This window comes from Agelaius phoeniceus, chromosome 31 (assembly GCF_051311805.1).
Source record: "Agelaius phoeniceus isolate bAgePho1 chromosome 31, bAgePho1.hap1, whole genome shotgun sequence".
NCBI classification, from domain to species: domain Eukaryota; kingdom Metazoa; phylum Chordata; class Aves; order Passeriformes; family Icteridae; genus Agelaius; species Agelaius phoeniceus.
The window spans coordinates 507,772-532,190 of NC_135295.1; the positions used below are offsets into that span (position 1 = coordinate 507,772).

Sequence of the window (24,419 nt, forward strand, 5' to 3'; positions counted from 1 at the left end):
GGGGGGGAAAATGCCTCAAACCCCTGATTTTTTTGGGAAAAAATCCCTCAAATCCCTGATTTTTTTGGGGGGGAAAAAATGCTTCAAATCCCTGATTTTTTTTTGGGAAAAATGCCTCAAACCCCTGATTTTTTGGGAGAAATCCCTCAAATCCCTGATTTTTTGGGGGGGGAAAATCCCTCAAACCCCTGGGTTTTTTTTGGGGAAAAAAAATCCCTCAAACTCCTGATTTTTTTGGGGGGGAAAAGATGCCTTAAACCCCTGATTTTTTTTTGGGAAAAATCCCTCAAACCCCTGATTTTGGGGGAAAAATGCCTCAAACCCCTGAATTGTTTTTTTTTTGGGAAAAATGCCTTAAATCCCTGATTTTTTGGGGGGAAAAATCCCTCAAATCCCTGATTTTTTTGGGGGAAAAATGCCTCAAACCTCTGATTTTTTTGGAGGAAAAAATGCCTCAAATCCCTGATTTTTTGGGGGGAAAAAATGCCTCAACCCCCTGATTTTTTGGGGAAAAAATGCCTTAAATCCCTGATTTTTTTTGGAAAAATCCCTCAAATCCCAGATTTTTTTTTTTGGGAAAAATCCCTCAAATCCCTGATTTTTTGGGGGGAAAAATCCCTCAAACCCCTGATTTTTTTGGGGGGGAAAAATCCCTCAAATCCCTGATTTTTTTTTGGGAAAAATGCTTCAAACCCCTGATTTTTTGGGGGGGAAAAAATGCCTCAAACCCCTGATTTTTTTGGGGAGGAAAAATGCCTCAAATCCCTGATTTTTTTGGGGGGAAAAACGCCTCAAATCCCTGATTTTTTTGGGGGGGAAAAATCCCTCAAATCCCTGATTTTTTTTTTTGGGAAAAATGCCTCAAACCCCAGATTTGGGGGGAAAAATGCCTCAAACCCCTGATTTTTTTTTTTGGGAAAAATGCCTTAAATCCCTGATTTTTTTGGGGAGAAAAATCCCTCAAACCCCTGATTTTTTTGGGGAGGAATAATGCCTCAAATCCCAGATTTTTTTTGGGAAAAAATGCCTCAAATCCCTGATTTTTTGGGAAAAATGCCTTAAATCCCTGATTTTTTTTTTTGGGAAAAATCCCTCAAATCCCTGATTTTTTTGGGGGAAAAATGCCTCAAATCCCTGATTTTTTTGGGGAGCAAAATGCCTCAAATCCCTGATTTTTTTTTGGGAAAAATGCCTCAAATCCCTGATTTTTTGGGGGAAAAAATGCTTCAAATCCCTGATTTTTTGGGGAGGAAAAATGCCTCAAATCCCTGATTTTTTTGGGGGAAAAATCCCTCAAATCCCTGAATTTTTTGGGGGAAAAAATGCCTCAAACCCCTGATTTTTTTTTTGGGAAAAATGCCTCAAACCCCTGATTTTTTTGGGGGAAAAATCCCTCAAACCCCTGATTTTTTTTGGGAAAAAATGCCTTAAATCCCTGATTTTTTTGGGGGGAAAAAATGCCTTAAACCCCTGATTTTTTTTGGGAAAAAATCCCTCAAACCCCTGATTTTTTGGGGAGGAAAAAATGCTTCAAATCCCTGATTTTTTTTTGGGAAAAATCCCTCAAATCCCTGATTTTTGGGGGAAAAAATCCCTCAAACCCCTGATTTTTTTTGGGGGGGAAAAATGCCTTAAATCCCTGATTTTTTTAGGGAAAAAATGCCTCAAACCCCTGATTTTTTGGGGAGGAAAAATGCCTCAAACCCCTGATTTTGGGGAAAAAAAATCCCTCAAACTCCTGATTTTTTTTGGGGGGGAAAAAATGCCTTAAACCCCTGATTTTTTTTTGGGAAAAATCCCTCAAACCCCTGATTTTTTTGGGCAAAAACCCCTAAAATGCCCCATTTTTTCCTCCCACAGCGAGCCAGCAACCTGGAGAACAGCACCTACGACCTGTACACCATTCCCAAGGATGCAGATTCCCAAAATCCCGACGGTGGGTGTGGCCTGAGCTCCCAAAAACCCCAGGAATTCCCATCCCCACCCCCCCTTTTATCCCCAAAATTCTCCTTTTTTTACCCCAAATTTTTGGTGCTTTTTTGGGCAGCTTTCCCCCCCTTTTTCCCTTTGAAAAATCCGAACTTTTCCAGCCCCCCATCCATATTTTAGCAGGAATTTCTCCTTTCCCTTCCCAAATTTTTCCTCCCAGCTGGAGATTTCCTGGCTCTGTCCAAACCTGATGGATCTCAGGCCGATTTTTGGGATATTTCACCCACAAAAAAACCCACAAAAAAACCCTTTAAAAGTGACAATCCCAGGAATTATTTTGTGTTTTTTCCCTTTCCTGGCAAATTCCATGTGATTTTTTTTTCCAGTTTTTACGGGGAAAGGGAATTTACGATCCCAAGCCTTGATTTAATGGGATGAAAACTCCCAAATTATTGGATTTTTGTCCCAGTTTTAAATCCCAGCTGCTCCCCCCCTGCCAGGGAGCTGTGATGGATTTGGGGCCTTTTCCAGGGATTTATGGATTCCGGAGGGTTTGGAGCAGGGAATGTTTCCCTGCTGGGGTGGATTTGGAGGCAAAGAACGGGGACCAAAAAACAAAAAAAAAAAATTGATTTTTTTTTTGGGAAGTTTTTCCAGCTGGGATATTGGGAAGATCAATCAAATCCCTGGGTTTGATGGAGGAGCAGCTGGGTCCCAAAAAAAAAATGAGGGAAAAGGGAAAATTCCGCAGCCGGAGGAGGGAGAAGGGCCCGGCCTCTTTTTTGGGGACAAAACCCTCAAATCCTGGAGGTTTTGGGAAAAATCCTTTAAACCCCTGAGCTTTTTGGGGAAAAATCCCTCAAATTCCACTTTATTTATTTTTCTTTTTAATTCATCAAATCCCGCAGTTTTGGGACAAATCCCTCAAATTCCACATTTTTGAGGGGGAAAATCCCTCAAATTCCACTTTATTTATTTTTCTTTTTTTTTAATTCCTCAAATCCCACAGTTTTGGGAAAAATCCTTTAAATCCCTGAGCTTTTTGGGGAAAAATCCCTCAAACTCCACATTTTTGAGGGGGAAAATCCCTCAAATTCCACTTTATTTTTTTTTTTAATTCATCAAATCCCACAGTTTTGGGAAAGATTCCTCAAATTCCACAGTTTTGGGACAAATCCCTCAAATTCCACTTTATTTATTTATTTATTTTTTAAATTCCTCAAATCCCACAGTTTTGGGAAAAATCCTTCAAATCCCTGAGCTTTTTGGGGAAAAATCCCTCAAACTCCACATTTTTGAGGGGGAAAATCCCTCAAATTCCACTTTTTTTTTTTTTTTTTTTTAATTCATCAAATCCCGCAGTTTTGGGACAAATCCCTCAAATTCCACAGTTTTGGGACAAATCCCTCGAATTCCACATTTTTGAGGGGGAAAATCCCTCAAATTCCACTTTATTTATTTATTTATTTTTTTAATTCCTCAAATCCCTCAGTTTTGGGAAAAATCCTTTAAATCCCTGAGCTTTTTGGGGAAAAATCCCTCAAATTCCACATTTTTCAGGGGGAAAATCCCTCAAATTCCACTTTATTTATTTATTTTTTTTTTAATTCATCAAATCCCACAGTTTTGGGAAAAATCCTTTAAATCCCTGAGCTTTTTGGGGAAAAATCCCTCAAACTCCACATTTTTGAGGGGGAAAATCCCTCAAATTTCACTTTATTTATTTATTTTTTTAAAATTCCTCAAATTCCACAGTTTTGGGACAAATCCCTCAAATTCCACATTTTTGAGGGGGAAAATCCCTCAAATTCCACTTTATTTATTTTTTTTAATTCCTCAAATCCCCCAGTTTTGGGAAAGATCCCTCAAATTCCACAGTTTTGGGACAAATCCCTCAAATTCCGCATTTTTTGGGAGGAAAACCCCTCGAGCTCCACATTTTGGGGATTTTCAGGGATTTTCAGGGCCTTTTCTGGCTGAAAATCCGGGATTTTTATGGAATATCTGAGGCTGGAGCAGCCTGGGACGGGGGCATTGCCCCGTGGGATGGGAGGGGGTTTTGGGTCCCTTCTGATCCCAAAAATTCCGGGATTCTGGGATGTGGATCCGGGAGGAATCCGGATCCCATCCCAGCTTCTGAACCCCATCCCACAAATCCCACTGATCCCATAAATCCCATTGGTCTCATCCCAGTCCCACAAATCCCACTGATCCCATAAATCCCATTGATTCCTTATTGCCATCCTGTCCTATCCCGTAAATCCCACAAATCCCATCCTGTAAATCCCATTCTTTAAATCTCATCCCATCATTCCCATTGATCCCATCCCAATCCTATTCTTTAAATCCCATCCCCTAAATCTCATTCCAGTCCCATCCCATAAATCCCATCCCAATCCCATCCTATAAATCCCATTGATTCCATCCCAATCCTGTCCCATCAGTCCCATCCCATAAACCCCATCCTAATGGATTCATCCCGGGTTTATCCTGGGTTTATCTGGGGTTAATCCCGGGTTGATCCCAGCCGGATTCCCAGGGTTTATCCTGGGTTTATCCTGGGTTGATCCCAGCCGGATTCCCAGTTTGATCCCAGGTTTATCCGGGGTTTATCCCGGGTTAATCCTGGCCAGATTCCCAGTTTGATCTCGGGTTTATCTGGGGTTTATCCGGGGTTAATCCCGGGTTGATCCGGGCCAGATTCCCAGTTTGATCCCGGGTTTATCTGGGGTTAATCCCGGGTTGATCCCGACCAGATTCCCAGTTTGATCCCGGGTTTATCTGGGGTTAATCCCGGGTTAATCCTGGCCAGATTCCCAGTTTGATCCCAGGTTTATCTGGGGTTTATCCCGGGTTAATCCTGGCCAGATTCCCAGTTTGATCCCAGGTTTATCTGGGGTTAATCCTGGGTTGATTCCGGCCGGATTCCCGGGTTTGATCCCGGGTTTATCCAGGGTTAATCCCGGGTTGATCCCGGCCGGATTCCCAGTTTGATCCTGGGTTTATCCTGGGTTTATCCCGGGTTGATCCCAGCCGAATTCCAGGCTTTATCCTGGGTTGATCCCAGCCGGATTCCCGGGGTTTATCCGGGGTTTATCTGGGGTTTATCCGGGGTTAATCCCGGGTTGATTCCGGCTGGATTCCCAGTTTGATCCCGGTTTTATCCAGGGTTAATCCTGGGTTGATCCCGGCCGGATTCCCAGTTTGATCCCGGGTTAATCCCGGGTTGATCCCGGCCGGATTCCTGGGGTTTATCCAGGGTTTATCTGGGGTTTATCCGGGGTTAATCCCGGCCGGATTCCCGGGGTTGATCCCGGGCTTATCCGGGGTTAATCCCGGGTTGATCCCGGCCGGATTCCCAGTTTGATCCCGGTTTTTTTCGGGATCGCAGCTCCGGAGGGGAAGCGCTCCTCGGGGCTCACGGCCGTGTGGGTGGCGCGGAACCGATTCGCCGTCCTGGACAGGATGCACTCGGTGAGATCCCGGGAAAAACCGGGGGAAAAACGGGAAAAACCGGGGAAAAAACGGGAAATCGGGATGATGGGATCAGATCCAGGGGGGCCTGGTCCCAAAAAAAGGGGCTGGGATTGGGATAACAGGGATTGGGATAACAGGGATTGGATCCAGAGGGGCCTGATCCCAATGGGAGAAGGGTTGGGAAATTGGGATAACAGGGATTGGATCCAGAGGGGCCTGATCCCAATGGGAGAAGGGTTGGGAAATGGGGATAATGGGGATTGGATCCAGAGGGGCCTGATCCCAAATAAAAAGGGTTGGAAAAGCGGGAGGTTGGGATAATGGGGATCAGATCCAAGGGGACCTGATCCCAAAAAGAAAAAGGGTTGGGATTGGGATAATGGGGATCAGATCCAAGGGGACCTGATCCCAAAAAAAGGGCTGGGATTGGGATAACGGGGATTGGATCCAGGGGAACCTGATCCCAAAAAGAAAAAGGGTTGGGAAAAGCAGGAACGGGGCTGGAGCAGCTGGAGAAGGGAATGGAGGATCCTGAGGGGGCTGATCCCAGAGAAAAGGGGGATCCAGGGGGGATTTGGGATCTGATCCCAGGGAATGGGGCAGGACAAGAGGGAACGGCCTCGGGCTGTGCCAGGGCTGGGAATTTGGGATGGTTTTTCCATGGAAAAAAGGTTGGGAAGTCTCAGAAGGGGCTCAGGGGGGGTTTGGATCCCCATCCCTGGAGGTGTCCGAGGGATTCCCGGGATTTGGGTTGGGTTTGATGCTTTTCCAACCTCCAAAACCCCGGAATTCCGGGAAAACCCTGATTCCCAACCCAGCTCTTTGTGCTCCCTCAAAAAACAGCGGGAAAAATCCTGGAAAAACCCAACTCTGCTCCAGCCCGAGGGGACACAAAACCCTCCCTGCCTTCCCTAAAAACCCCCAAAAATCTGGGAATTCCCCCCAAAATCTGGCAATTCCCCCCAAAATCTGACAATTCCCCCCAAAATCTGGCAATTCCCCCAAAAATCTGGGAATTCCCCCCAAAATCCGGGAATTCCCCCCAAAATCTGGGAATTCCCCCCAAAATCTGGGAATTCCCCCCAAAATCTGGCAATTCCCCCCAAAATCTGGGAATTCTCTCCCGGGGGGCAGATCCTGATCAAGAACCTGAAGAACGAGATCACCAAGAAGGTTCCGGTTCCCAACTGTGACGAGATTTTCTACGCGGGCACCGGGAACCTGCTCCTGAGGGACTCCGACTCCATCACCCTCTTCGACGTCCAGCAGAAAAGGTGGGGATTTTCCGGGAATTTTCCGGGAATTTTCCGTGAATTTTCCGGGAATTTTCTGGGAATTCTGCACCTAAAACCTGCTTTTTGTTCACCAAATCCTGGTTTTTTCACTGTAAATCCTTCTCTTTTTTCACCCCAAGTCCTGTTTTTTTTTTCCCCTAATTCCCTTTTTTTCCCCTCTAAATCCTGGGGTTTTTTCCTTCCTAAATCCCTTTTTTTTTCACCCTAAATCCCACTTTTCCCACCCCAAATCCTGCTTGTTCCTGTGGAAAGCTGGGAAAGGCTGGAGAAGGGATCTGCTGGGGTTTTTTTTGGGATCTGCTGGGAGATTTTGGGATCTGGATTTTTTTTTTGGGATCTGGTTTTTTTGGGGGGATCTGCTGGGAGTTTTTGGGATCTAGGGGTTTTTTTTGGGATCTGGGGTTTTTTTTGGGGATCTGCTGGGGGTTTTTGGGATCTGCTGGGAGATTTTGGGATCTGGATTTTTTTTTGGGATCTGGGGTTTTTTTGGGATCTGCTGGGGGTTTTTGGGATCTGGGGTTTTTTTTTGGGATCTGGGGTTTTTTTGGGGATCTGCTGAGAGTTTTTGGGATCTGGATTTTTTTGGGGGATCTGGGGTTTTTTTGGGGGGATCTGCTGGGAGTTTTTGGGATCTGGGGTTTTTTTGGGATCTGCTGGGGGTTTTTTGGATCTGCTGGGGGTTTTTGGGATCTGTGTTTTTTTGGGGGGATCTGTTTTTTTTTTTTGGGATCTGCTGGGGGTTTTTGGGATCCCAGGGCTGGATTTTGGGCCATTCCCTGATCCGGGATCTGGGATTTTTCCAGGACCTTGGCCTCGGTGAAGATCTCCAAGGTGAAGTACGTGATCTGGTCGGCCGACATGTCCCACGTGGCGCTGCTGGCCAAGCACGGTGAGCTCCGGGGGAAAATTCCCATTATTCCCATTATTCCCATTATCCCCATTATTCCCATTATCCCCATTATTCTCATTATTCCCATCCCCATCCTGGTCCCTGTTCTCATTCCCATTCCTGTAATTCTCATTCTCGTTCCCATTATTCCCATCCCCATTCCCTTAATTCCCACAATCCCTGTTATTCCCATCCCCATTCCCATCCCCATCTCGATCCCCGTTCTCAATCCCATTCCTGTAATTCCCATTACTCCTGTTACCCAAATTATTCCCGTAATTCCCTCATTCCCATTGTTCCTGTCATTGCCATCATTCCTGTAATTCCCTCATTCCCGGATTCCTGTCATACCCTGCAATTCCCATCCTGTAATTCCAATTCCCTCATTTCCTGCAATTCCCATCATTCCTGTAATTCCAATTCCCTCATTCCCTGCAATTCCCATCATTCCTGTAATTCCCTCATTCCCCTCATTCCCTGCAATTCCCGTAATTCCCGGGTTCCCTCTGTTCCCATAATTCCCTCATTCCCTGCAATTCCCATCATTCCCATCATTCCCTCATTCTCTGCAATTCCCATCATTCCTGCAATTCCCGTCATTCCCATCATTCCCTCATTCCCTGCAATTCCCCTCATTCCCTGGAATTCCCGGGTTCCCTCTGTTCCCATAACTCCATCATTCCCGTTGTTCCCTGCAATCCTTGCAATTCCCTCAATCCCTGGGTTCCCTCATTCCCTCATTCCCTGTAACTCCCTCATTCCCGTGATTCCCTCGTTCCCGTTATCCCGGTCGTTCCCCGCAATTCCCGGTTCCCCTCCGTTCCCAGCCATCCTGATCTGTAACCGGAAGCTGGAGTCGCTGTGCCAGATCCACGAGAACATCCGGGTCAAGAGCGGCGCCTGGGACGAGAGCGGCGTCTTCATCTACACCACCAGCAACCACATCAAATACGCCGTCACCTCGGGGTCAGCCCTGCTCCGGGAGCGGGAAGGGCGGGAATTCCCGCCGGGAATGGCGGGAACCGCCAGCGGGATGGGCGGGAATCGTCACCGGGAATGGCGGGAATCGCCAGCGGGAGGGGCGGGAATCGTCACTGGGATGGGCGGGAATTGTCACTGGGATGGGCGGGAATTGTCACTGGGAATGACAGGAATCGTCACTGGGAATGGTGGGAATTGTCACTGGGAATGGCTGGGAATTGTCACTGGGATGGCTGGGAATTATCACTGGGATGGCTGGGAATTGTCACTGGGATGGCTGGGAATTATCACTGGGATGGCTGGGAATTGTCACTGGGATGGTGACAGGAATTGTCACCGGGATGGGTGGGAATCGTCACTGGGATGGTGACAGGAATCGTCACTGGGAATGGTGGGAATTGTCACTGGGAATGGTGGGAATCGTCACTGGGATGGGCGGGAATTGTCACTGGGATGGTGACAGGAATTGTCACTGGGATGGGTGGGAATTGTCACCGGGATGGGCGGGAATTGTCACTGGGATGGGCGGGAATTGTCACTGGAATGGAGGGAATTGTCACCGGGATGGTGACAGGAATTGTCACCGGGATGGGTGGGAATTGTCACTGGGAATGGCTGGGAATTGTCACTGGGATGGGTGGGAATTGTCACTGGGAGGGGCAGGAATTGTCACCGGGATGGATACCTTGATGGACACCTTGGATGGTCAGGAGCTCACTGGGATGGCTGGGAATTGTCACCGGGAATGGTGGGAATTGTCACTGGGAATGGAGGGAATCTTCGCCGGGATGGCTGGGAATTGTCACCGGGATGGGCGGGAATTGTCACTGGGAGGGGCAGGAATTGTCACTGGGAATGGCGGGAATCGTCACTGGGATGGGCGGGAATCGTCACTGGGATGGGCGGGAATTGTCACTGGGAATGGAGGGAATTGTCACTGGGAATGGAGGGAATCGTCACTGGGATGGTGACAGGAATTGTCACTGGGAATGGCGGGAATTGTCACTGGGAATGGCGGGAATTCTCACTGGGATGGTGACAGGAATTGTCACTGGGATGGGCGGGAATTGTCACTGGGATGGCTGGGAATTGTCACCGGGATGGTGACAGGAATTGTTACTGGGATGGGCGGGAATTGTCACTGGGATGGGCAGGAATTGTCACCGGGATGGGCAGGAGTTCCTTGGATGGTCAGGAGCTCACTGGGATGGCTGGGAATTGTCACTGGGATGGTGACAGGAATTCTCACCGGGATGGCCAGCAGTTCCTTGGGATGGTTGGGAGTTCCTTGGGATGGCCGACAGTTCCCTGGGATGGTCAGGAATTTTCACCAGGATGGCCGGGAATTCTCTGGGATGGTCAGGAACTGTCACTGGGATGGCCGGGAGTTCCCTGGGATGGTCAGGAATTCTCACCAGGATGGTGTGGAGTTCTCTGTGAGCTCACCAGGAATTCCCTGGCATGTCTGGGAATTCTCACTGGGAATTCTCACCGGGAACGTCCCCCCATAATTCCATGGCATGTCCGGGAATTCTCCCCGGGAATTCTCACCGGGAACGTCCCCCCATAATTCCATGGCGTGTCCGGGAATTCTCCCCGGGAATTCTCACCGGGAACGTCGCCCCCTCCCCGGCGCAGGGACCACGGGATCATCCGCACGCTGGACCTGCCCATCTACGTGACGCGCGTGAAGGGCAACAACGTTTACTGCCTGGACCGGGAGTGCCGGCCCCCGCGTGCTCACCATCGACCCCACCGAGTTCCGCTTCAAGCTCGCCCTCATCAACAGGAAATACGACGAGGTCAGGGATAGACCCAGGAACGGGGGAAAATCTGGGAAAAAACAGGGTTGGGAATGAGGGAAAAGCGGGGTTGGGAATGGTGGACAAAGGCGGGTGAGCCCCGCGTGCTCAGCATTGACCCCGCTGAGTTCTGCTTCAAACTTGCCCTCATCAACAGGAAATATGATGAGGTCAGGGATAAACCTGGGAATGGGGAAAAGTGGGAAAAATGGGATTGGGAATTGGGGAAAAATGGGGGGAAATGGGATTGGGAACGAGGGAAAAGCGGGGTTGGGAATGGTGGACAAAGGTGGGTGAGCCCCACATGCTCAGCATCGACCCCACCGAGTTCTGCTTCAAGCTCACACTCATCAACAGGAAATATGATGGGGTCAGGGATAAACCTGGGAATGGGATTGGAAATGGGAAAAAATAGGGGAAAAGTGGGTTTGGGAATGAGGGAAGAGTGGGGTTGGGAATGGTGGATCAAAATCGGGAGTGCTCAGCATCGACCCCACTGAGTTCCACCTCAAACTTGCCCTCATCAACAGGGAAGTTTGATGAGGTCAGGAATAAGTCTGGGAATGGGGAAAAGTGGGGAAAAATGGGATTGGGAATTGGGGAAAAATGGGGGGAAATGGGATTGGGAACGAGGGAAGAGTGGGGTTGGGAATGGTGGATCACAATCGGGAGTGCTCAGCATCGACCCCACCGCTTCAAACTCGCCCTCATCAACAGGAAATATGATGAGGTCAGGAATAAACCTGGGAATGGGGAAAAGTGTAGGATTTCCTGAGGATTCTGGATTTGGGAGTAGGGGCTGCAGCCTTTGGGAATAGGGGCTGGCCAAGCCTTTCCTGAGGGTGCTTGGAAGGGCCTCTCCCAAGGAGAGGAAAAGCCTTTCCCAGGGATGGAAGATTCTTTCCCAAGGCTTTTGGGAAGAGCCTTTCCCAAGGGATTTTTGGGAAGAGCCTTTCCCCAGGATTTTCAGGAAGAGCCTTTCCCAAGGGATTTTGGGAAGAGCCTTTCCCAGGGATGGAATATCCTTTCCTAATGGATTTTTAGGAAGAGCCTTTCCCAAGGGATTTTGGGAAGAGCCTTTCCCCAGGATTTTTGGGAAGAGCCTTTCCCGAGGGATTTTGGGAATATCCTTTCCCGAGGGGTTTTGGGAAGAGCCTTTCCCCAAGGCTTTTGGGAAGAGCCTTTCCCGAGGGGTTTTGGGAAGAGCTTTTCCCAGGGATTTTGGGAATATCCTTTCCCCAGGGATTTTGGGAAGAGCCTTTCCCGAGGCATTTTGGGAAGAGCCTTTCCCCAGGGATTTTGGGAAGAGCCTTTCCCCAGGATTTTTGGGAATATCCTTTCCGGAGGGATTTTGGGAATATCCTTTCCCGAGGGATTTTGGGAAGAGCCTTTCCCGAGGGATTTTGGGAAGAGCCTTTCCCCAGGGATTTTGGGAAGAGCCTTTCCTAAGGGATTTTGGGAAGTTCGTTTTCCAAAGGATTTTTGGAAGAGCCTTTCCCCAGGGATTTTCAGGAAGTTCCTTTCCCCAGGGATTTTGGGAAGAGCCTTTCCCAGGAATGGAATATCCTTTCCCCAGGGATTTTGGGAATATTCTTTCCCGAGGGATTTTGGGAAGAGCCTTTCCCCAGGATTTTTAGGAAGAGCTTTTCCCGAGGGATTTTGGGAAGAACCTTTCCCCAGGGATTTTGGGAATATCCTTTCCCCAGGGATTTTGGGAAGAGCCTTTCCCCAGGGATTTTTGGGAAGAGCCCTTCCCAGGATCTGGGCCTGCCCGCAGGTGCTGCACATGGTGCGGAACGCCAAGCTGGTGGGGCAGTCGATCATCGCCTACCTGCAGCGCAAGGGCTACCCCGAGGTGGCCCTGCACTTCGTCAAGGACGAGAAAACGCGCTTCAGCCTGGCCCTGGAGTGCGGCAACATCGAGGTGACGCCGGCTCCGGGGACATTCCGGGGCTTTTTGGGACATTCCGGGGCTTTCTGGGACATTCCGGGGCTTTTTGGGACATTGCGGGGATGTTTTGGGATAAACGCGCCTCAGCCTGACCCTGGAGCGCGGCAGCACGGAGGTGATGTCGGCTTTTGGGATGTTCCAGGGCATTTTGGGACGCTGTGGGAAGTTTGGGGGCGTTCTCAGCCGTTTTGAGGTGTTTTGGGACATTCTGGGAAGTTTGGTTTTGGGTAGTTTGGGACGTTTTTGGGACATTCCCTGGGAACGGATCGCCCTGGAGGCAGCCAAGGCCCTGGACGACAAGGGCTGGGCGAGGTGGCCCTGCTGCTATCCCCGCTCCCATTCCCCATTCCCAATCCTGTTCCCAGTCCCTCTGACCCCATTCCCAGTCCCTCTAATCCCAAAATTCCCTGGCATAGATCGCCCTGGAGGCATCCAAGGCCCTGGATGACAAGGGCTGCCAGGGGAGGTGGCTGTGCTGCTATCCCTGCTCCCATTCCCAATCCCTCTGACCCCATTCCCAATCCCTCTGACCCCATTCCCAATCCCTGCTCCCATTCCCAATCCCTCTGACCCCATTCCCAATCGCTCTGACCCCATTCCCAATCTCTGACCCCATTCCCAATCCCTCTGACCCCGGAATTCCCTGTCCCAGATCGCCCTGGAGGCAGCCAAGGCGCTGGATGACAAGGGCTGGGCGAGGTGGCCCTGCTGCTATCCCCGCTCCCGTTCCCCATTCCCAATCCCATTCCCAGTCCCTCTAATCCCGGAATTCCCTGTCCCAGATCGCCCTGGAGGCAGCCAAGGCCCTGGACGACAAGGGCTGCTGGGAGAAGCTGGGCGAGGTGGCCCTGCTGCAGGGCAACCACCAGGTGGTGGAGATGTGCTACCAGCGCACCAAGAACTTCGACCGCCTCTCCTTCCTCTACCTCATCACCGGCAACCTGGAGAAGCTCCGCAAGATGATGAAGATCGGTGAGAGCCCCGGCATTCCCGCCGGGAATCCCGCCCGATTCCCGCTTTTCCTGGGCTGGGAACGGCAGCTGATTCCTGGTTTTATTGGGACCAGGAACGGCAGCTGATTCCTGGTTTTCCTGGAGCCATGAATGGCGGCTGATTCCTGGTTTTCCTGGGTTGGGAACGGTAGCTGATTCCTGGTTTTATTGGGACCAGGAACGGCAGCTGATTCCTGGTTTTATTGGGTTGGAATGGTGGCTGATTCCTGGTTTTATTGGGACCAGAAACGGCAGCTGATTCCCAGTTTTCCTGGGGCTGGGAACGGCAGCTGATTCCCAGTTTTCCTGGGGCTGGAAGAGCAGCTGATTCCCGGTTTTATTGGGTTGGAATGGTGGCTGATTCCTGGTTTTATTGGGACCAGGAATGGCAGCTGATTCCCAGTTTTCCTGGGGCTGGGAACAGCAGCTGATTCCCAGTTTTCCTGGGTTGGGAATGGTGGTTGATTCCCAGTTTTCCTGGGTTGGGAACAGCAGCTGATTCCTGGTTTTATTGGGACCAGAAACGGCGGCTGATTCCCAGTTTTCCTGGGGCTGGAAGAGCGGCTCATTCCCGGTTTTCCTGGGTTGGGAATGGCGGCTGATTCCCGGTTTTCCTGGGGCTGAAAGAGCAGCTGATTCCCGTTTTTCCCGGTCCCGGGAACGGCGGCTGATTCCCATTTTTCCCGTTTTTCCAGCGGAGATCCGGAAGGACATGAGCGGGCACTACCAGAACGCGCTGTACCTGGGGGACGTGGCCGAGAGGGTGCGGATCCTGCGGAACTGCGGCCAGAGTGAGTCGTTCCCGATGGAATCCCGGGAATTCCGGGCACGGGGAGTCCTTCCCAACGGGAATTCCGGGGGCTTCCGGGCATGGGGAGTCCTTCCTGACAGGAATTCTGGGCAGAGGAAGTCATTCCCGCCAGGAATGCTGCCCTGGAAGCTCAGGAAAGGCTCTTGGATCCCCAAGCATTTCTGTTATTCCAGTGGTTATTCCCATTATTCCAATGGCCATTCCCAGTGTTTTCCATTATTCCAGTGGCTATTCCCACCACTCCCATTATTCCAATGGCTATTCCCACTATTTCCCATTATTCCAGTGGCTATTCCCACTATTTCCCATTCCATGGCTATTCCCACTATTTCCCATTATTCCAGTGGCTATTCCCACTATTTCCATTATTCCAGTGGCTATTCCCAGTATTTCCCATTATTCTAGTGGTCATTCCCATTATTCCAATGGCCATTCCCAGTGTTTCCCTGTGTTATTCCTGTGGCCATTCCCAGTGTTTCCCATTATTCCTGTGGTCATTCCCATTATTCCAATGGCCATTCCCAGTGTTTCCCTGTGTTATTCCTGTGGCCATTCCCAGTGTTTCCCGTTATTCCTGTGGTCATTCCCATTATTCCAATGGCCATTCCCAGTGTTTCCCGTTATTCCTGTGGCCATTCCCATTATTTCCCGTGGTCATTCCCGTTATTTTTCCAGAGTCCCTGGCGTTCCTGACGGCTGCCACGCACGGGCTGGACGAGGAGGCCGAGAGCCTGCGGGAATCCTTCGATCCCGAGAAGGAGACGGTGGGAACGCCAGGAAAAACTCCGGGAAAAACTCCGGGAGTTTGGGAGGGATGGGGATGGGGATGGGCATGGGAGAAATCCTGGGAAACTCCTGGAATTCGGGAAGGAGGGAAGGGGTGGTGGCTCCTGGAAAACTCCTGGAATTTGGGAAGGGAACAGTGGGGTCCGGTGAGGAAAACACCTGGAATTTGGGAAGGAGGGAATGGTGGGGATGGAGGAAATCCTGGAAAACTCCTGGAATTCAGGAAGGAGGGGATGGGGGGGTCCTGGAAAAACTCCAGGAATTTGGGAAAGGAACAGTGGGATCCAGAGGGGAGAACTCCTGGAAAACTCCTGGAATTCAGGAATGGTGGGGATGGGGGGGGTCCTGGAAAACTCCAGGAATTTGGGAAAGGAGCAGTGGGATCCAGAGGGGATGGACTCCTGGAAAATTCCAGGAATTTGGGAAAGGAACAGTGGGTTCCAGTGGGGAGAACTCCTGGAATTCAGGAAGGAGGAGATGGGGGAGGTCCTGGAAAAACTCCAGGAATTTGGGAAAGGAAACAGTGGGTTCCAATGGGGAGAACTCCTGGAAAACTCCAGGGATGTGGGAAGGAGCTGTTAATGGCGAGGCAGCTCCTTCCCGGGGTTTTCCCGGCGCATCCCGACGTTTTCCCGGCGTGTCCCAGATCCCGGCCGTGGATCCCGAGGCGCGGCTGCTGCAGCCGCCGGCCCCGGTGCTGCCCCTGGACACCAACTGGCCCCTGCTGACCGTGTCCAAGGGCTTCTTCGAGGGCTCCATCGCCGGGAAAGGTCGGCATTCCCGGCATTCCCGGCATTCCCGGGGTTTGGGATGGGCGCCGGGAGGTTGCTGTGGTCCAGGCAAACCCATGGAATGTTCTGGGAATTGGGGAGAAAGGGGCTGGAAAAACTGGGGAAGGGTGTGGGGTGTGAGGCCATGGGGGCGGGAGGGACTGGGAATGGGATCAGGGCTGGGATTGAGCCCTGGGAGTGGGATCAGGGCTGGGATTGAGCCCTGGGAATGGGATTGAGCCCTGGGAATGGGATTGAGCCCTGGGAATGGGATCAGGGCTGGGATTGAGCCCTGGGATTTGGGATTGACCCCTGGGAATGGGATCAGGGCTGGGATTGACCCCTGGGATTTGGGATTGATGCCTGGGATTTGGGATCAGGGCTGGGATTGGAATTCCTGGAATTCAGAGTGGGCGTCCAGCCGGGGATGAGCCCCATGATCCTGGAGCTCTCCCCACCCTCATAAATCCCGAAATTCCGCAAAATCCCACCTCGAGATGCCACAGCACAGAGGCGGGGTGGGGTTTTCCCCTCATGGAATTATTTTCCAAGGGTCTTTCCCTGTTTTTTTTTTCAGGGAAAGGAGGAGCCCTGGCTGCCGACATCGACATCGACACCGTGGGCACCGAGGGCTGGGGCGAGGACGCTGAGCTGCAGCTGGATGAAGGTGGGAAAACCCTGGAATTTCCCTTGGGAAAGCTCCGTCCCCCCGCCCGTGGGACCCCTGTGACATTCCCTGCTCCCTGCAGACGGATTCGTGGATGCCGGGGAAGGATTCGGAGAGGAAGGAACGGGAAAAGGGCAGGAGGAAGGAGGAGGATGGGAGGTGGAAGAAGATTTGGATCTTCCCCCCGAGCTGGTAGGAGAATCCTGGGGAGTCCCAGTGCTGATTCCTCAGGAATTTGGGAAGCAGGGAATGTTCTGTGGGATCATCCAGCTGGGGTTTCAGCTGGAATTCCGGGATTTTCCCTCAGGATGTCCCTGCCGGCCCTGCAGGAACGGCTGAGGACGGATTCTTTGTGCCTCCCACCAAAGGCACCAGCCCAGCCCAGGTAAAATCCTGGATTTCCTTGGAAAACCGGGCATTCCCTCCTTTTCCCTTTCTCTTTTTGGTTTTTATTTGGGATTTGTGAGCCCATTGTGGGAACTCTGCCCATCCCAATCCCACCTGGATTCCCTTCCCTCTTTCCCAGGTGTGGTGCAACAATTCCCAGCTCCCCGTGGATCACATCCTGGCAGGATCCTTCGAGACAGCCATGAGGGTGAGTTCTCCATGGAATTTTTAATGGAAAAACATTTTTTTTCCGAATCCTCACTTTGCATCCAATCTGGGAATATTCCATCCCCGTTCCCCTGTGGACACGACCCAGAGCGAGGCCTCGGCTCTGCCTGATCCAGGTTTTCCCGACCCAATCCATGATTTTTTTTATTTTTTCCATGATTTTTTTTTATTTTTATTTTATTTTTTTTTCCCCCCTCAGCTGCTCCATGACCAGGTGGGAGTGACCAACTTCGGGCCCTACAAGCAGCTCTTCCTGCAGACCTTCTCCCGGGGCAGGACGACATTCCAGGCCCTTCCCAGCCTCCCCGCCATGTACGGATTCCCGCACCGCAACTGGTGAGCACTGGGACGCGCCTTTCCCGCCTTCCAGGTGTTTTTCCAGGGGAGAAATCCCGGATTTATGAGGCTGGGAATGAGCCCAGCCGGTCCGAGCTGGACGCTCAGAATTCCAGGAATTCCCTGGGCAGCTCCAGGGATGAGGAGGAGCCAGAATTCCCGGTTTGTGGAGAGAGCTGGGAATTGTGTGGGGGGAAGAGAGGGGTTTGGAGCTGAGCTCGGGGCAGAATCCAGGGAATGGAGCTGGAAAAGGGAATGGAGAATCCTGAGGGAGCTGAGGGGGGGCTCAGCCTGGAAAAAAGGGGGATCCAGGGGGAATTTGGGATCTGCCAGCGGGGATTTGGGATCAGATCCCAGGGAATGGAGACGGGATGAGAGGGAACTCCTCAAGTTGCACCAGGGCAGGTTTAGGCTGGACATTCAGGGGAATTTTTCCATGGAAAAGCATTGGAAAATTTTTCCATGGAATTTTTCCATGGAAAAGCATTGGGAACCATTTTCCCAAAATTCCATTTTCCATGTACTTTTTCCATGGAAAAGCACCAGGCCAGGTTTAGGTTGGATACTTGGGGGAATTTTTCCATGGAAAAGCACCAGGCCCGGTTTAGGATGGAAAAAGCACCATTTTTCCAATGGATTTTTTTTCCACGGGAAAGCATCGGGAGCCATTGGAAGGGACTCAGGGGGGTGCATTCCCATCCCTGGAGGGAATTCCCGGGAATTCCTTGGGCCGCTCCGGGAATTCCACCCCACCCTCACCGGGCCCACACAACCCTCACCACCGCCCTCGTCCCTAAACGTGGAATTTTCCCTAAACGTGGAATTTTCTCGTGGCGGCAGGAAGGAGGCCGGGCTGAAGAACGCGCTGCCGGCCGTGGGGCTGAAGCTGAACGACCTGATCCAGCGGCTGCAGCTCTGCTACCAGCTGACCACGGCCGGCAAGTTCGAGGAGGCCGTGGAGAAATTCCGGCTGATCCTGCTCAGCGTGCCCCTGCTGGTGGTGGACAACAAGCAGGAGATCGCCGAGGTCAGGGGTGGGGCGGCGTCGCGGTGGGATTCCTGAGGGGGAAATGTGGGATTCCCGAGGGGGAAATGTGGGATTCCCGAGGGGGAAATATGGGGATCCCGAGGGGGAAATGTGGGGTTCCTGAAGGGGGGAATGTGGGGATCCTGAGGGGGAAAATGTGGGATTCCTGAAGGGGGAAATGTGGGATTCCTGAGGGGGGAAATGTGGGATTCCCGAGGGGGAAATGTGGGATTCCTGAGGGGGAAATGTGGGATTCCCGAGGGGAAAATGTGGGATTCCTGAGGGGGAAATGTGGGATTCCTGAGGGGGAAAATGTGGGAATTTGTGAGGGGGAAATGTGGGATTTCTGAGGGGGAAATGTGTGAATTCCTGCCTTGGAAAACACAGAATTTCTGAGGGAGAGGTGTTGGAATCCTGCCCTGAAAACCATGGAATTCCTGAGGGGGAAATGTGGGATTCGTGAGGGGGAAATGTGGGGATCCTGAGGGGGGAAATGTGGGATTCCCGAGGGGGGAAATGTGGGATTCCTGAAGGGGGAAATGTGGGATTCCCGAGGGGGAAATGTGGGATTCCTGAGGGGAGAAATGTGGGATTCCTGAGGGGGAAATGTGGGATTCCTGAGGGGGAAATGTGGGATTCCTGAGGGGGAAACGTGGGATTCCTGAGGGGGAAATGTGGGATTCCTGAAGGGGGAAATGTGGGATTCCCGAGGGGGAAAATGTGGGGATCCCGAGGAGGAAATGTGGGGTTCCTGAGGGGGAAATGTGGGGATCCTGCCCTGAAAATGTGGGAATTCATGAGGGGGGAAAGCGTGGGGATCCTGCCCTGAAAATGTGGGAATTCACGAGGGGGAAATGTGTGAATTCCTGCCTTGGAAAACACAGAATTTCTGAGGGAGAGATGTTGGAATCCTGCCCTGAAAATGTGGGAATTCATGAGGGGGGAAATGTGGGATTCCTGAGGGGCAAATGTGGGATTCCTGAGGGGGAAATGTGGGATTCCTGAGGGGGGAAATGTGGGATTTCTGAGGGGGGAAATGTGGGATTCCTAAGGGGGGAAAGTGTGGGGATCCTGCCCTGAAAATGTGGGAATTCATGAGGGGTGAAATGTGTGAATTCCTGCCTTGGAAAACACAGAATTTCTGAGGGAGACATGTTGGAATCCTGCCCTGAAAATGTGGGAATTCGCGAGGGGGAAATGTGGGATTCCTGAGGGGGAAATGTGGGATTCCTGAGGGGGGAAAGCGTGGGGATCCTGCCCTGAAAATGTGGGAATTCATGAGGGGGGAAATGTGTGAATTCCTGCCTTGGAAAACACAGAATTTCTGAGGGAGAGGTGTTGGGATCCTGCCCTGAAAACCATGGAATTCCTGAGGGGGAAATGTGGGATTCGTTAGGGGCAAATGTGGAATTCGTGAGGGGGGAATGTGGGATTCCCGAGGAGGAAATGTGGGGATCCTGAGGGGGGAAATGTGGGATTCCTGAGGGGGAAATGTGGGGATCCTGCCCTGAAAATGTGGGAATTCGCGAGGGGGGAAATGTGTGAATTCCTGCCTTGGAAAACACAGAATTTCTGAGGGAGAGGTGTTGGGATCCTGCCCTGAAAACCATGGAATTCCTGAGGGGGAAATGTGGGATTCGTTAGGGGCAAATGTGGAATTCCTGAGGGGGAAATGTGGGATTCCCGAGGGGGGAAATGTGGGGATCCTGCCCTGAAAATGTGGGAATTCACGAGGGGGAAATGTGTGAATTCCTGCCTTGGAAAACACAGAATTTCTGAGGGAGAGGTGTTGGAATCCTGCCCTGAAAACCATGGAATTCCTGAGGGGGAAATGTGGGATTTGTGAGGGGCAAATGTGGAATTCGTGAGGGGGGAAATACAGGGATTTCTGAGGGAGGGAAATGTGGGAAATCCTGGGGGGGAAATGTGAGGATCCTGCCCTGAAAAACATGGAATTTCTGAAGGGGGAATGTGGGATTCATGAGGGGGAAATGTGGGAATTCCTGAGGGAAAAATGTGGGATTACTGAGGGGAAAATGTGGGAACATGGAAAACATGGAATTCCATGAAAAACATGGGATTCCCAAGGGGGAAATATGGAAATTCCCGAGGGGGAAATGTCGAATTCCTGAGGGGGAAATGTGGGGATTCTGCCCTGAAAAAATATGGAATTCCTGAGGGGGGAAATGTGGAATTCCTGAGGGGGAAATGTGGGAATTCGTGAGGGGAAAATGTGGAAATTCCTGAAGGGGGGAAACATGGAATTCATGAGGGGGAAGTGTAGGAATTCCTGAGGGGAGAAATGTGAGAATTCCTGAGGGGGGAAATATGGGATTTCTGAGGGGGAAGTTGTGGGATTCCTGAGGGGGGAAATGTGGGATTTCCCATCCCGATCCTGGGGTGTCCCCAGGGAAGGTTTGATCCCCGGTTTTGTCCCAAAGGCACAGCAACTGGTCGCCATATGCCGGGAATACATCGTGGGGTTGTCCATGGAGATCGAGAGGAAGAAACTGCCCAAGGAGACTCTGGAGCAGCAGAAGAGGATCTGTGAGGTGAGGGAGGCCTGAGGGGAAAAACAAGGAATTCCTGAGGGGAAAACATGGAATTACTGAGGGGAAATAATGGAATTCCTGAGGGGAAAACATGGAATTCCTGAGGGGAAAACATGGAATTCCTGAGGGGGTAAATGAGAGAATTCTTGAGGGGGAAAACACAGAATTTTTGAGAGGGAAAATGTGGGAATTTCTGAGGGGGAAAATGTGGGAATTCCTGAGGGGGAAAATGTGGGAATTCCAGAGGAGGAAAATGTGGAATTCCTGAGGGAGGAGATGAGGGAATTACTGAGGGGAAAACACAGAATTCATGAAGGGGAAATGTGGGATTTCTGAGGGGGAAATGTGAGATTCCCGAGGTGGAAAAACCTCACTGGAAGTTTGGAATTCTGCCTTCAACGCAAACACAACAGGGAAAAAAGGGATTCCCTGTCATAATTCCCGTTATTCCTAAGGATTTTAACACTTGCTTTCCCTGGCAGATGGCAGCCTACTTCACACACTCCAACCTGCAGCCCGTGCACATGATCCTGGTGCTCCGCACCGCCCTCAACCTCTTCTTCAAGCTCAAGAACTTCAAAAGCGCCGCCACCTTCGCCCGGCGCCTGCTCGAGCTCGGCCCCAAGCCCGAGGTGGCCCAGCAGGTGAGACCCCAAATGGCCCTGTCCCCAAATGGCCCTATCCCCAAACACAGCAGGTGAGACCCCAAATGGCCCTGTCCCCAAATGGCCCTGTCCCCAAACACAGCAGGTGAGACCCCAAATGGCCCTGTCCCCAGATGGCCCTGTCCCCAAATGGCCCTGTCCCCAAACTCAAGCTGAGATCCTCAGATGGGCCCTCAAGTTGGGAAACACCATTTTTGGGGTGTCCTTGTCCCCAAACCCGAGCTGAGGCCCTCAGGTGTGGAGCCCTTCCTGTGATACCATTTTTGGGGTGTCCCTGTCCCCAAACCTCCACTGTGGCCCTTTTTGGGGTATCCTTGTCCCCAGACTCCCACTGTGATCCATTTTGGGGTATCCCTGGCCCCAAACCCCTGCCATGACCCTTTTTGGGGTTATCCTTGTCCCTAAACTCCCACTATGACTCTTTTTATGGTGTCCCTGTCCCCAAACTCCCACTGTGACCTTTTTGGGATGTCCCTGTCCCCAAACCCCCACTGTGACCTTTTTCTGCGGTATCCTTGCCCCAAACCCCCACTGTGACCCTTTTTAGGGTATCCCTGTCCCCAAACCTTCGCCGTGACCCATTTTGGGGTGTCCCCCTTCCCCGTGCTCACGGCGCTGCCCTTCCCAGACGCGGAAGATCCTGGCGGCGTGCGAGAAGAACCCCATTGACAGCCACCAGCTCAACTACGACCAGCACAACCCCTTCGACATCTGCGCCGCCTCCTACCGCCCCATCTACCGCGGCAAAGCCGTGGAGAAGTGTCCCCTCAGCGGGGCCTGCTACAGCCCCGAGTTCCGGGGACAGATCTGCCGCGTCACCACGGTGAGGGGACACCGCTGGTTCCGTGGGAATTGCATCCCACTGAGCTGTGGGCTGGGAGAAACCGGGGTTTAGAGGTGGTTTGAGGGGTCAGCACCACCCTCATGGGGGAAATTTTGTGGTTCCGGAGGGGGTTTGGGGTCTCTCCCGCAAGGGAGGCCTGTGGGAGTTGGGCCTGGTTGGTCTGGAGGAGGCTGAGGGGGAAACTTCTCCATCCGTGGAAATATCTCAAATATCCATGGAAATACCTCAAATACTTGTGGAAATACCTTAAATATCCCCAAAAATCTCTCCTCTGAGGGGGGATTTGGGCTCTGGAGTGTTTTTCCCACAAGGGAGGCCTGTGGGAGTTGGGCCTGGTTGGTCTGGAGGAAGCTGAGGGGGAATCTCATCCATCCATGGAAATATCTTAAATATCTGTGGAAATATCTTCAATATCCATGGAAATATCTCCTATATCCCCAAAAATCTCTCCTTTGAGAGGGGATTTGGGCTCTGGAACCTTTTTCCCACAAGGGAGGCCTGTGGGAGTTGGGCCTGGTTGGTCTGGAGGAGGCTGAGGGGGAAACTTCTCCATCCGTGGAAATATCTCAAATATCCATGGAAATACCTCAAATACTTGTGGAAATACCTTAAATATCCCCAAAAATCTCTCCTCTGAGGGGGGATTTGGGCTCTGGAGTGTTTTTCCCACAAGGGAGGCCTGTGGGAGTTGGGCCTGGTTGGTCTGGAGGAAGCTGAGGGGGAATCTCATCCATCCATGGAAATATCTTAAATATCTGTGGAAATATCTTCAATATCCATGGAAATATCTCCTATATCCCCAAAAATCTCTCCTTTGAGAGGGGATTTGGGCTCTGGAACCTTTTTCCCACAAGGGAGGCCTGTGGGAGTTGGGCCTGGTTGGTCTGGAGGAGACTGAGGGGGAAATTTATCCAGCTGTGGAAATAACTCCAATATCCATGGAAATATCTTCAATATCCATGGAAATATCTCCAAAATGCCAAAAAAGTCTCTCATCTGAGAGGGGATTTGGGCTCTGAAGTTTTTCTCACAAGGGAGGCCTGTGAGAGTTGGGCCTGGTTGGTCTGGAGGAGGCTGAGGGGGAATCTCATCCATCCATAAAAAAAAATTCAATATCCATGGAAATATCTTAAATAACTCCTCAAATTTCCACACAAATCCCCCAAGAGATCTCAGGATGCTCCCAAACCCCTCCCAGAGCTCCCAGCACAGGCTCAGGAGTGACAGCCACAAAACCAACCCCTAAATCCCAAGTTTTCACCCCTAAATCCTGAATTTTCACCCCTGAATCCTCTCTTTGTCCCTGCAGGTGACGGAGATCGGGAAGGACGTGCTGGGGCTGCGCATCAGCCCCCTCCAGTTCCGCTAGGAATTCTCCTGGAGAAGGAAATTCCCAGTCCCCCACCCCAGCTTTCCCCCCACTCCCTCCCCTTGGCCATTCCCATCCTCTCTTCCCGGTTTTTCCCCACTCTGGAATGCCAGATTGGGGTTTTTTCCCCCCACATTTAGCAGGAATTTTTTTTCCTTGTTCCCAGAGCAATTTTCCTGTGCTTTTATCCCAGAGGGGGAAGGGGGGGGCCTCTTCCCAAATCCTGATTGTGACACAACCACCTCTGCTCCCCTTAAAATCCTAAAAAATTGCTCAAAAACCCCTGGGATTGGCTCTGTAAATCCCGAATCCAGGGAAATCCTGCTCCCTCTGGAAGTGTCTCTGTGTTTGTTGATTCCTCCTGCTGTCGCCATGGCAACTCAGTGAGCTCCCATTGTTAATAAAGTTCATTAATGACCTGGATTTTCCTGATCTGCAGCTCAGGACACACAAAAAAAAATAAATAAAATAAAAAAAATTGGAATTTAATCCCTTTTCCCAGCTCTGCTTGGAGAGCTGGGAATTTTCCAGAGGATGGGATCGGCTCTCCTGGGATGATTGGGAGCTGTGTGTGTTAATTAGTGGGGTGCAATTACCGCCCCAATTAACCCTGAGGGCCCGTCCTGCATTTCCAGGTGCAGTTTTGTCCTTTGGCACTCCC

General features: G+C 51.3%; 1 protein-coding gene across 1 annotated transcript in view; it reads left to right on the forward strand.

Annotated features, from left to right (window-relative positions):
- The window catches only part of COPA (coat protein complex I subunit alpha), a 54,194-nt gene extending 30,013 nt beyond the window's left edge, over positions 1-24,181 (forward strand). The window contains 22 exon segments of the mRNA XM_077191875.1: positions 1,861-1,936; positions 5,321-5,403; positions 6,541-6,680; positions 7,505-7,590; positions 8,418-8,556; positions 10,210-10,300; positions 10,302-10,373; positions 12,151-12,297; positions 13,107-13,296; positions 14,012-14,107; positions 14,803-14,891; positions 15,560-15,683; positions 16,261-16,350; positions 16,433-16,542; positions 16,658-16,735; positions 16,877-16,945; positions 17,165-17,301; positions 18,142-18,328; positions 20,770-20,880; positions 21,363-21,524; positions 22,174-22,368; positions 23,699-24,181. Coding sequence (XP_077047990.1) covers positions 1,861-1,936; positions 5,321-5,403; positions 6,541-6,680; positions 7,505-7,590; positions 8,418-8,556; positions 10,210-10,300; positions 10,302-10,373; positions 12,151-12,297; positions 13,107-13,296; positions 14,012-14,107; positions 14,803-14,891; positions 15,560-15,683; positions 16,261-16,350; positions 16,433-16,542; positions 16,658-16,735; positions 16,877-16,945; positions 17,165-17,301; positions 18,142-18,328; positions 20,770-20,880; positions 21,363-21,524; positions 22,174-22,368; positions 23,699-23,758 — 2,532 coding nt within the window. The 3' untranslated portion in view covers positions 23,759-24,181.
- Positions 24,182-24,419: the final 238 nt, after the last annotated feature.